The following is a 12,055-nucleotide window of genomic DNA, read 5'->3' on the forward strand; positions in this document are numbered from 1 at the left end:
CTTCTGGGAAAACTTTTGCTTTCCTGATAAAAGGAACAGATAGTGCTAGCGCTCCCTCTTTCCTCCATTTTTTCCCTTTGAATATGGATGATTTCTGGACAAGCTACAGTCATTTTGTGACCATGAGGCAATAGGCAAGAGACTATGAAGTCAATATTCTAAAGATGGCAAAAGCAGAGAGAAAGAAAAAAATTAAATCCTCTATGACATAATTGAGCTGCTATGCCATCACCAGACTGCCTACCTCTGAGACTTCATGACATGAGGAAAAAAATAAACTTCTATTTCTTTAAACCACTGTAAGCAAGGTTTTCTATTACTCATAACCAAATACATTCCTAATGGAATCAGAGACCTTCCAAATATTTTTATGGACCTATTTGGGAAAGCTCTTTCCTGAGGATTGATATGCTAATAGAACGCAGGGCTAGACTACTGGTTCCATTTTTGCAAACACATGGGGGAAAGCCTGTCTGAAAATGAAGCCACCACATAGGAAAACAGAACAGAAGAGTCAGATTCCTGGCATGAAATATCACTTGACTACCTGAATCCAGCAGAGCCTGAAGTCAGTGGTAGCTCAAGACTTTTCAGTTATATGAGCCAGTAAGTTCCCTTTTTTGCTTAAGTCAGTTTTAACTGTCTCAGTGGAAAGAGTCCTGACTGATGCCACATGCAAATATGTATATTAATAAACCAACACAAGTATATTAATTTGAGGCAGTAATCTGTGACTTTAAGAAGATAGCCAATAAGGTTCTCCTGTATATGTATATTTTTTAAAAAGTCCCAACAAATAATAGTACATATTTCTGTTTGTACAAATTATGTAAATAAATGCATAGAAAAATATGTCTGGAAAGATATTCTAAAATTAATCCAGAAGAGACTAGGATGGCGTGGGGGTAGCTATGGATGACTAACTCTCTGTAAAATTTTTATTTTACATGTACTCACATATTACTTGCATATATACAAAATTTTAAAAAATTGCTTTGAAGGTATAAAGGTATATGCGCCAGGTATTGATAAATTAGTTTAATATTCCTGATACTGGCCAGTAAACTGAACATAACAGATCTTGTTAGTTCTTTCTATTTATATAGAACCTTCCTCTAGGTTAAGACTTACTGTGCTCTTCTAAGGGAGTTAGGGCCCAAATGATTCTATACTTCTAAACTAAATGCAACAGAAGGATGTAACCAGCAGGGGGCTATTTAAAATACCAGCACCTACATCTCTAGTAGTAAATCTACATTTACTAGTTCAGGCTGGCTTTAGAAGATAACACACTTTACCCATTGCCCTTTTTGCCTGTCAAAATGGAAGCTCTGGAGTCACTAGAATCACAGAGAGGGAACCACAAGGGAAAGGTAAGGCCTTGACCAAATGTCTGGCAGGTAATTGAGAGGACTGTCAAACTCAGTCTGTCATTTGGTCTATCAATTAGATCAACCAGATCTTCTAACGATCAATCAGATCATCTAAATGCCCAGTTTAAAAGAAAGCAAGGCAAAGCCCAGGAAAATTAGTTGCCGAGTCTTCCTGTTCAAGCCTTCTCTCTTCTGTTTCGGTTTGTTGTTCCTAGGAAAAGTATTCCCCTTACTCACTCTTCACATCATTAAGCTGTTTTGTCCAAAGGAGATTAGGAAAGTGCTTCTAAAAAATGCTGCTAAATCGACAGGGTGGAGATAATAACCATCTTGTCTTTCTCAGCAGTGACTTGGCTGGTTGCAAGTAATATTGATCAGTGCAAATCTGGCAATCTCTCTTCATACTTCTTTTCTAACAACATTCACATCTGATTCTGTGTTAGTGGCAAGAGTGCAATAGAAACAGCTTCACATTCCTGGCTGGAATAAGAGATACCAGGTATTTCGGCTCAGTATGTGGAAAGTATATCTTGAGTATACATGCACTAGGTTATGGTACTGAGGTCAAAGCTCCACCCCCAGTAACTTTTCCCGGACACATCAAAAACCAGGAGACAAAAGCCAGGGGTCATTTATTAGCAAAGGTGCTACAAAAATATTTACTTTTTCCTATAGCATTGGGAATTACTATATTCTATTGGGTTTGACAAATATTTTAACATTTTCTTACTTATGGCCATGACATAAAAAAAATTAATAAAACCTACAAGTAATGCTTTTGTTTAAAAATTCTCATTTCATTATTCTGTTGGAAGAAAACTCTGCCCAAACAGATGGTTACCAAATACAGAGCCCTTCTCTCCTCTTACCTGTTTATGAGGACCCCTGAGTATGTGTGCCTTAGCACCTTCACAAGCTGTCCTCATTGCTTCCAGTGATGGTGTGCCCAAGAGATCTGTGATCAAATCCAACTACGAGGAAACATGAAGTACAGATGGACAGTAAGCTCATGGAAACAACATTTCATTACTCTTAAATCACAGCGTTAGAGATGAGGACCAAATTTGGGGGAAAAAAATATTAAGGCAACTTCCAGATTAACTGGTAGGAGCCTCTACTTTCACCTTCTGGCCTTTTTAAAAACAAACAAACAAACAAACAGATAAATGTTTATTAGGAATCTGTAAGATACAAATAGAGAAAATAGTTTTGGGAAGCATGGCATTCTAAGGCTATAGTAATTTAGGGTCTGCATCTGCCTGCCCCATGTCTTGATACCGCAGCCTCTATAATCCTTATAGAAACAAACTGCACTCTCAGTGACGGCTAATGACTATTCTGTTCAAACAGTTAATCAATGGATTCTGATGCTTCAAACGGATTCAGGCTCATCGAGGAGCTAATCCAAACCAGGCAGCTGTGATTTAGTAAATACTCAGAACATTCACACCTGAAATAAAAGCTAAGTTTGGGCCAGTGCAGACCCTTTACATCTGGTTATGCTAGAAATCTCTTATACTGGCGAAAAACCGTGTGATTTAGAAAACTATGACACCGCATAAGGCCACACCTAATTAGCTGTGCACAATAAAGGAGAGCAATAAAAATGGTCTTCTCACAAACAAGTCTTTGTAGGTAGCAAACTACCTTAACAATTTTCTTTAGTGCTATGATTGTTCTAATTTCATAACCCAATTAGCAATAACATTTCATTCTAATTCCTCCAGGATGGAAAATTCTTATCCAGTGGATACTTATTTTCCTGGTTCTGGGGTTGCCAAATACAAAGCACTATTTTCTGCACTTAACTAAGCTATGGGGTAGCCATCAGTATCACTGCCCTCCAGGATAATAGAGATTCTCAAGTAGCTTGTTTTGCACAGAATAAAAGATCTCTATATAAAAGCTCTTTGGGAAAAGTGTGTTGGCGATACTTTTGGACCTCTAACAACTACACTAAAGGCCGAAGGAAATGACTGGCTCATGAAAACAAATGGAAATATTGAGAAAGTTGTCTAAAATGTGTCAGACCTACGGATGAGAAACATTTTTATGAAGTCTGCTGGTACTACAGTACATAGGGTATTTATTTCTCGAAGATAAAGGAGAAAATGCTACAGAAAATATCTACTTCCATTTAGAAGTTAGACTGTTTTTTCATTTTAGATCTTGATTTCTCACTCCAAAATACACTGATGACTGATAGATGTGAAGGAGACTTCAGTGGCTACATGAGACTGGCAAACTCAAGACCTATGCTATCTCTCTAGAAAATGAGATATTTGAATCCCGTTTCAGTTGCTTCACACTTTCCTTTGTGCATTCTTTTCAGCAGCAACCCAAGATCCTTGTTCAATATATAGTATTTGAACATCTTAATTTTTACTTAAGCTTTTCTGTATGGCAGCTTATGTCCAGATATGACATATCATCTTACAGGTAAGTCTGTTAAGCTCTACCTTCTAAAGAAATTGAATAGTAAAGTGAATATTATCAATAGTATCCAACATTAGATTATTTATGATAATTTTTTATCACCAGGATCAATTTTAAAAGATGTAAACTTAAACAAAAAGACTGAATGTATAGCAGAGAAATAGATTTAAATGTTGATCAGAGCATATATAGTTTCTAATGTATCAGTTAACAATTCTTGGTAGATAGAGCATAAAGGAAATGATTTCATTTTTGGTCAGGTGCATGAATTATTTACAAAGATACACAATAGTTAGGGTGATCTTTTAAAATGTGATCAATCAAAATCTTAACACTCCCTTGCTCAAAACCCTTGCTCAAAAACAGAGAGCTTTCCATCACACTTTGGATAGAATAAAATCCAAAGTCCTTATCAGGTCTCCATGGTCAGGCTCTTTCTCTCTGACCTCATCTCTTACATACTCTTCCTTAATCAAGCCATGCCTCCAACACGCCACACTTGTTCCTGCCTCAAAGGGCTTTGTTATGCTGGTTGTCCCTTTTGTCCCAGGTATGCTGCTGGCCTCACCTCCGTCCAGGCACCTTCTGGTTGTCCCTTTTCCTGGAATACTTCTTCCCGGTATCTTGCTCCCTCATTTCACTTGGGTCACTCCTCAAATGTTATCCCTTCAAAGAGTCCTTTAGCACTGCTCTGCTCCATCATCATTCTCTATCCCTAACCTGGTTTAATTTTTTTCTTCATAGAATTTATCATTACTTGGGATTATATTTATTGGTATACTTATTTTCTATCTCATGTGAAAGTTTCACAAAGCTTTGTCTTATATGACTGTATCCCTCACACCCTGGCACACCACCACCACCACGACCATCATAACTGCTAACGTTTACTAAGTGCTTACTAGACCCCAGGCCTTACTTTCAGCTTTACTACTTCATTTAATCTGCACAACAATCCTCAGGAACAGTTTAACTTGCCCAAGATTTGACAGATAGCAAATGGCAGAGCTAGGATTTGAACCCACCAATTTGATTCTACGGCCTGACTCATCATTGTTACGTTATTCTCACGCAAACAATACTGTTAAAATTTATGAATAAAAAATACTTAGGAATTACCCCAAAGAAAATATGGGTAGTAATGAATTAGCTATAAAGACGGACAGTTAAAGTATAATATCAGGAACGGTTTCCTGAAGCTACAGTTTAATCAGCTCCTGATGTTCTCTGCCACATTTAAATATTTTAGCTCAATAAAAGTTAGAAAGGTTTCTAAATGTTCATATTTAAAGAAGTCAACACTTAAAATTTATATTCTAAGCACAAAGTGTAAGTACATTAAGTCACCCAATACATTTTCATGTCAGATCCATTCAGTTAGAAAGAACAGAGGCCCTCTAACCACTGAAGATTACACCTGTGCAAACTGTTACATCTGAGTCTGCTGCCATGCATCAGTGCGTGTAATAAAGTCAACATTCCCTCTAATAGGCTCATAAGTTGCAAAATCAATATCTCTGTAACCTTCAACTTCATAACTTTCTGAATTTTAAGTGAACTTGAATTTGCTAAAAGCAATTTAGACAGTACAATGAATAAGCCCAAGACATGTGTGCAAGATGGTTTTTCCTTTAAATCTGTAACAGAATTGAAAAGCTCCTAAAGCCTAAAGTGAAATCATACCTGCTGAATGGGACTCTGTGCCTGAAACAGTATTCTTCGTCCTAGTAGTTCTGCAAAGATACATCCGACAGACCAGATGTCAATAGCATTGCTGTAATGACGGCTGCCCATCAGGATTTCCGGAGCCCGATAATACTGAGTAACAACTTCCTGAGTCATGTGACGGGATTCATCTAATTCTTCCACTCTGGCCAATCCAAAATCACAAATCTAAATAGAAAAGATTATCAAAATATTGTCAAACAAATATATTTACAAGTTTAAAAGTAAAACAAAATAACAAAAAACTAAAATCTTGATAGACCTCTGAACTTTGAAAAGTTTTCAATGATATAGGCAGAGTATATTTGTGTCAACATAATTTGATCTTATTTGGATGAAAGGGAAGAAAAGTCTCAAACTTCCATATTTCTATATAAAATGATGTATTGTAAAGATATGCTTTTCACTTTTCATCTGTTTTCAACTGGAACTAACTAAACAAACAAAAAGCAGCTGAATGCATACTTCTAGGTTTGATGAACAAATCAAGCTAATTTATTTTCAAGGCTGGCTTATGGAGGAAGATATTACAAGGAAAATCTTGAAGACCTCCTGAGCTAACTATGTTCACTATCTTTTGTTTGTTTGTTTTTGGCCGCACCACATGGCTTGCAGGATCTTGGCTCCCCCGACCAGAGATGGAACCTGGGGCCCCGGCAGTGAAAGCGCCAAGTCCTAACCACTAGACTGGAGGAAATTCCCATATGTTCACTATCTCAATGGAATATATATAGTAAAATTTCTTTAAAGCTATGGGTTTCAAACGGAGTCCTGCTAAATCCAGTTCTGAGGAGGTACTTCAGGAGTTCCGTAAACATTTTACCTAAATTTCACATGTATCTATTTAAAATACACACTCAAATGTGTGAATATGTCAAAATGTAGCACACTGTAGAATAACAATGCTAACAGGTTCCTTCATTTCTTCACACCATTAACATTTAATTAATTGAGTGCCTGTTATATTTTAGACAGTATGCTAGAACTTGGAGACATAATGGTAAATGAGAAAGACTGATTAATTTACATGCAGACCTAGGAATAAATCTTTTCTTGCTCCTTCTGTTTAAGTGAAAAGTATTTGGAGGTTGCAAGGTGAGCTGTTAGTAAATAGCAGCAGTGCCACCACCAGCAACTTCTGCTTATTTTCAGGAATTAAGATTTTCTTGATACTGGGCAACCAAAACAAAAACTGGGAGCACTGAGGATGAGATAAAAGAGTAATGACCATCTAAGCTCCAGTGTTCTCACTGATTAACTCTGAGTCAATATTATAAGGGACAAAAAGAACACTTTTTTTTTTTTTTGCGGTACGTGGGCCTCTCACTGCCGTGGCCTCCCCAGCTGCAGAGCACAGGCTCCGGACGCGCAGGCCCAGCGGCCATGGCTCAAGGGCCCAGCCGCCACGTGGCCTGTGGGATCCTCCCGGACCGGGGCACGAACCCACGTCCCCCGCATCAGCAGGCGGACTCCCAACCACTGCGCCACCAGGGAAGCCCAAAAAAATAACACTTTTTATCTGTCTTCTAAGTTGAGGTCCCAGCATAATATTTCATTTGAAAAAAGGGTCTGGAGGCTTAAAAAAACTTGAAAACCACTGCTTTAAAGAAAACAAATTTTACCCCTAATTTTTGGCAATCCTCTCTTTTTATCTTGAATGTACTATGCCTGGTCACATCAAATGAATTCATGTTTGTATGTGGGGATGAAGAAGTATAAAGCCAACATCTTTAAAACTTAAAAAGGAAAGTAAATTTCCAGATCACACAGGAAAAACTATACCAAAAAGGAAGAAAGGCATATGTTGTTTTTCAAATCCTCCCAAAGGCCAGTGTTCAAATAACACATAATGTTTAAACGCTCTATTACTTGGCCAAAAAATTTTAGGATATCTTTTAAAACAAAATAAAACCAGAGGAAAGGACTTAAATCTACTTTAATTTTCTTGTATTTATATTAAAAAGAAAAAAAAAAACAACCAACCACCTACCCAGCAGAAAATGTTTTCTCTTATAAAACAGATCTGGAATCATTTTTGGCAATTTATCTGGAAGACAGGCTAAATTCAAAGTAAGAAGCTTATATGGTCAGATAACCAAAAAGATATTCGATTTCCAGCAAAATTATCTGTTTTGTGCCTAGTAGTAAACAAAATATATTCACAATCTGAAAGAGCGTTAATTTTTAAAAAATGTTTTATCATAATTATTTTCTATGCATTTTTACGTTTGAGAAGAGAGTATTAGCATCAGTAGACTGGCACTCTACTCTGGCTTTTAAAAGTAGGCTGCTAAGACAAGTTAAAGGAACAGAGCAAAATTTCAATTTGTTCTCATCTGTATGTTGTTTATTCATAAATGACATTTTCTTTTAGTTACTCATTCATGTAGCCAGAGGTTACAATACCATAACGATTTGGAAAATGGACTGCAAGCAGTTAATGGCGTCAAGCATGACAGATTCTACACAAATGCTTTGTGAAGTTCTCCAACCAGAAACTGAAATAAGAAGAAACTGGCTTAAATTGTCATAAAGTGACTTGGTATGAATAGGACAAAGAATTCCTGACTTTAAGGTTTTTTTTTTTAAAACCAGGGTTTATTTATTTTTAAAATATTTATTTATTTATTTTTGGCTGTGTTGGGTCTTCATTGCTGTGCATGGGCTTTCTCTAGTTGTGGAGAGCGGGGGCTACTCTTCATTGCAGTGCGCAGGCTTCTCATTGCGGTGGCTTCTCTTGTTTGGAGCACGGGCTCTAGGCGCACGGGCTTCAGTAGTTGCAGCACGCGGGCTCAGTAGTTGTGGCTAGCGGGCTCTAGAGCACAGGCTTAATAGTTGTGGTGCACGGGCTTAGTTGCTCCACGGCATGTGGGATCTTCCTGGACCAGGGCTTGAACCCGTGTCCCCTGCATTGGCAGGCGGATTCTTAACCACTGCGCCACCAGGGAAGTCCCTGACTATAACATTCTTAATTTTTTTTTAAGAATAAAAATAGGTTATGGGGATAGGTTACAGCTCTTTTTATTTTTATTTAAAAATATTTATTTATTTGGCTGCGCTGGGTCTTAGTTGCCACATGTGGGATCTAGTTCCCTGACTAGGGATTGAACCCGGGCCCCCTGAACTGGGGGCGTGGAGTCTTAACCACTGGACCACTAGGGAAGTCCCTACGGCTCTTTTTAAAAAGTGATGGTGGCAGGGGAATGAACTCAATGACCTATAGAAGGAATATTTACTTTAGTGGTTTTTGGGACAATTAATTTTCTGTGGAAACAAAAGAATGAACTACAATATTAGTTGTTTTCAGGGAATATATGAAAAATAGGTTTTAAATCTTTCTAGAGTTAAAACAGGAACAGAGTTCTTCAAGGAAAGAGTGAAGGGAAATTTTTTATTCAAAAGCAGTATAACATCAGCTTTTGAAGAAAACTGGCCCACAGTTTAAAGAAAGCATTTAAGATAAAACTGAAATTTGGGCTTCCCTGGTGGCGCAGTGGTTGAAAGTCCGCCTGCCGATGCGGGGGACGTGGGTTCGTGCCCCGGTCCGGGAAGATCCCACAAGCCGCGGAGCGGCTGGGCCCGTGAGCCATGGCCGCTGAGCCTGCGCGTCCGGAGCCTTTGCTCCGCAATGGGAGAGGCCACAACAGTGAGAGGCCCAAGTACCGCAAAAAAAAACAACAAAAAAACCCTGAAATTCATTTATATACTTGTTTTAAGGTTTAGCTTGCCAACAAGCTAAGTACTAATGACAGTGTTTAAAATATGTTTAAAAAATGTTTAAGACAACATCTATAAACAGTTCTTTTCTTTTTCAAATATATCAGTTGAAATGTTAAGAATATTTACTGTAGACTGAAGCACCATATAATACTTTAGCCACTCATAAAATAAGAGGAGCTTTAATTTGCTTACATAGAGATGACTCAGCTCTAGGAAGGCCCTTATCTCTAATTTCTATGATAGGGAAAACTATGGTGGGCCCCTCACTAGGAGTTCTGCTAATACACATCTCTATTAGGGGTAGGGTGTATGTACACATGTGGATTTTGCTATTTGTGAGCCACTCTAACAAAAGACAATGGGGTGGGGATGGTACTGGGGTAAGAATAAAAAACTGAAATTGACATCTTGAGATTTGCGGGCTGCTAACCATAATAAATCCTGTAATCAATACCCCTTCAGAGGGATAACTGAGAATTGGTTACTGTATACCGTGGAAATACACTGGACCCTTTCCTGGCTTAGTATTTTCACTTCTAAATGTTTCGATTTCCCTACTTTGCTGCCTCAGTCAAAAAGCATATAAAAATGTTAGCTGTGCAAAAACATACAGACAGTCTTCTTAAAAGCCACACTTGATTCTTACGTAAGTAGAAGCTTACTGGTCTTCCAATCTTTCTTCTGATATACACTTCCTTTATAATAGAAAAATCTGAAAAGAAATCACCTTCTCTATTCTTATTTCTAGTCACACTGAAATTCCAATTCCAATGTTTCCAAAACATGTGCAAAATATCACCAAGAAACCATGAGCCAAGACTACAAATTAGTTACTATGTCCATGCCTAGTGATATTGCTAGAGAACACTGGGTTCTTTAATTTTTGGTAAAGTGATGAAAATAAATTTAACCATTTCTTTCACAAAAACATGTTCTTAAATGTGCCTTGACGTTCCAATTTTTTCTTACATGTTTAAATAAACTGAAAAGCTACCTTTAGAACACAGTTGCTGTTCACAAGGAGATTCCCTGGCTTAATGTCTCGATGTAAAATGCCAGCTGAATGGAGATATTTCAAACCTGAAACAACAAACAGATTTAACTGCAGATACTTAATTCCTTTTACTCAACCAATGATTTGGGGAACACCATAGAAACAAGAGTACAGGATTTTAAATTGTTCTCTAAATAACTGCATAATGAACACTATTAAAAGCTTGAGTTAGCCCTACCTCAAAAAAGTATAATTTATAAAATGTCATCAAAAGTTTGCACAGTCTAGAGATAATGTCTATAATTCGAAAGATTATTGAGGTTTAAGTATATAGACAAGCGTTCCAAGCACTGGAGTTAAGGCTGACCAGACCAATAACCTTGAATTGTTCACAAGTGTGGCTACTGGAGCTCTCTGCTGATACTCTCAACCTGTGATTGTGAGCTGCTCCCACAAAATAGTTCCCATCAACCAGCAGGGAGCCTTTCCCAGGACAGATCTTCACTGATGAGACAAAATTCAGAAACTTGCCCAGGTTTGTTGGTAGTATTCTCCACCACTAAGAATCAAGAGGGTAATTAATTACTTTAAAAATATTTTTGACATCTTGAAAGACTGTGGGCTTTAGCACTGCTAAAGATCACAGCTTCAAGGCTGAGTCTTCTGAATAAAATATAGCAAATCCCTTTTTTTTTCCAAGTGTGAAAAAAGGTCCAATAGCCAATATCTCCCCTCTACCCCCACCCCACCCCCATCCCCAAATATCAACAAATCTATAGAAGCTGAACTTTCTAGCTTTAACTCTGTATGTGCTATAATTCTTTTGGCAGATGCTTGTCAATTTTTATAAAGAATGCCTTAATTCTTTGAATCCCGTGGGAGAAAAAAAGTACTTTACTAGGTAAGAAAACTGTTTCAGCTTTAAACAACTCTCCATTTGTAACAGCAAAATTCTTAAGGACACACCTGATGACCAGAGGAAGCTCCAACAATGCCAGCCCAAATCGCTTTTCTGTCAAGTCAGTGCTCTTTAATGAGCCAGCCTAGAGAATGAGTTAGCTGGCTGTTTCTATCAGTCTCCTCCATGCTTGAAGAGTCATTTTGCTTTTCTAGAGTTGAACTCAGGCATGCCTGCCAACACTCAGGCCAGGCCCACCTACTGCTGGCTTGAAGAATGTATGTTATCCATAGGGAACACAGTTCCTTTTCAATTTAGTCATCTGATGCCAGCCACACACTCCTACTAAAGGCTGTTTAGTGGAAACTTTGTGACAAAGCATTCTTGTTTGACAAACCATCTTGCTTATTTACCTCCCTATATTAACCCCCTCGACTACCTAATGAATTAGATAGGCCCTTCTCTTCCATCACTGAAAATAAGAACCACTTGGCTACCCTTAAAAGCCTCTTATTTAACATCAAGTATAGAAATTATTAAATATACCTTGGTCAAAAGAAAGAAGTTGTTAGGGAAGAAGTAAGCCTTGGAAGGTCAGATTAGTTCAAATGAAAAGCAAAACATTTCATTTATACAGTGACACTACCTTTTTCTTCATAAAGAAAAACTTACCTCGCAAAATCTGATAAAGAAAAACTTTGACATGATCTGAGCTGAGTGGTTGAGGAGAGACGATAATTTTATGTAGGTCACTCTGCATCAATTCTGTGACAACATATCTTGAGGTTTCAAGTTAAGGAGAGTTCCGAGAATTCAGCCCCCAATCCCTGCAAAGTAGGTACCAGGTCTAAATAACTTCTGTTCTTAAGGCTGGAAAAAGCTTAGGGAAAGAAAGCTTCTAGACAGCAT

At 37.8% G+C, this 12,055-nt stretch overlaps 1 protein-coding gene across 2 annotated transcripts in view; it reads right to left on the reverse strand.

Annotated features, from left to right (window-relative positions):
* Positions 1 to 12,055, reverse strand: part of NLK (nemo like kinase) — a 146,999-nt gene that overhangs the window by 13,620 nt on the left and 121,324 nt on the right. For both annotated transcript variants that reach the window (XR_002174768.3, XM_019927061.3), the window contains exons 4-7: positions 11,819 to 11,925; positions 10,249 to 10,334; positions 5,493 to 5,702; positions 2,243 to 2,344 (exon numbers count right to left, since the gene is read on the reverse strand). Coding sequence is in view for 1 of the 2 variants with exons in the window: in XM_019927061.3 (XP_019782620.1) it covers positions 2,243 to 2,344; positions 5,493 to 5,702; positions 10,249 to 10,334; positions 11,819 to 11,925 (505 nt within the window). In the remaining variant the exon portion in view is untranslated. The remainder of the gene's footprint in view (positions 1 to 2,242; positions 2,345 to 5,492; positions 5,703 to 10,248; positions 10,335 to 11,818; positions 11,926 to 12,055) is intronic.

Source organism: Tursiops truncatus, chromosome 20 (assembly GCF_011762595.2).
Source record: "Tursiops truncatus isolate mTurTru1 chromosome 20, mTurTru1.mat.Y, whole genome shotgun sequence".
In the NCBI taxonomy this organism is placed as follows: domain Eukaryota; kingdom Metazoa; phylum Chordata; class Mammalia; order Artiodactyla; family Delphinidae; genus Tursiops; species Tursiops truncatus.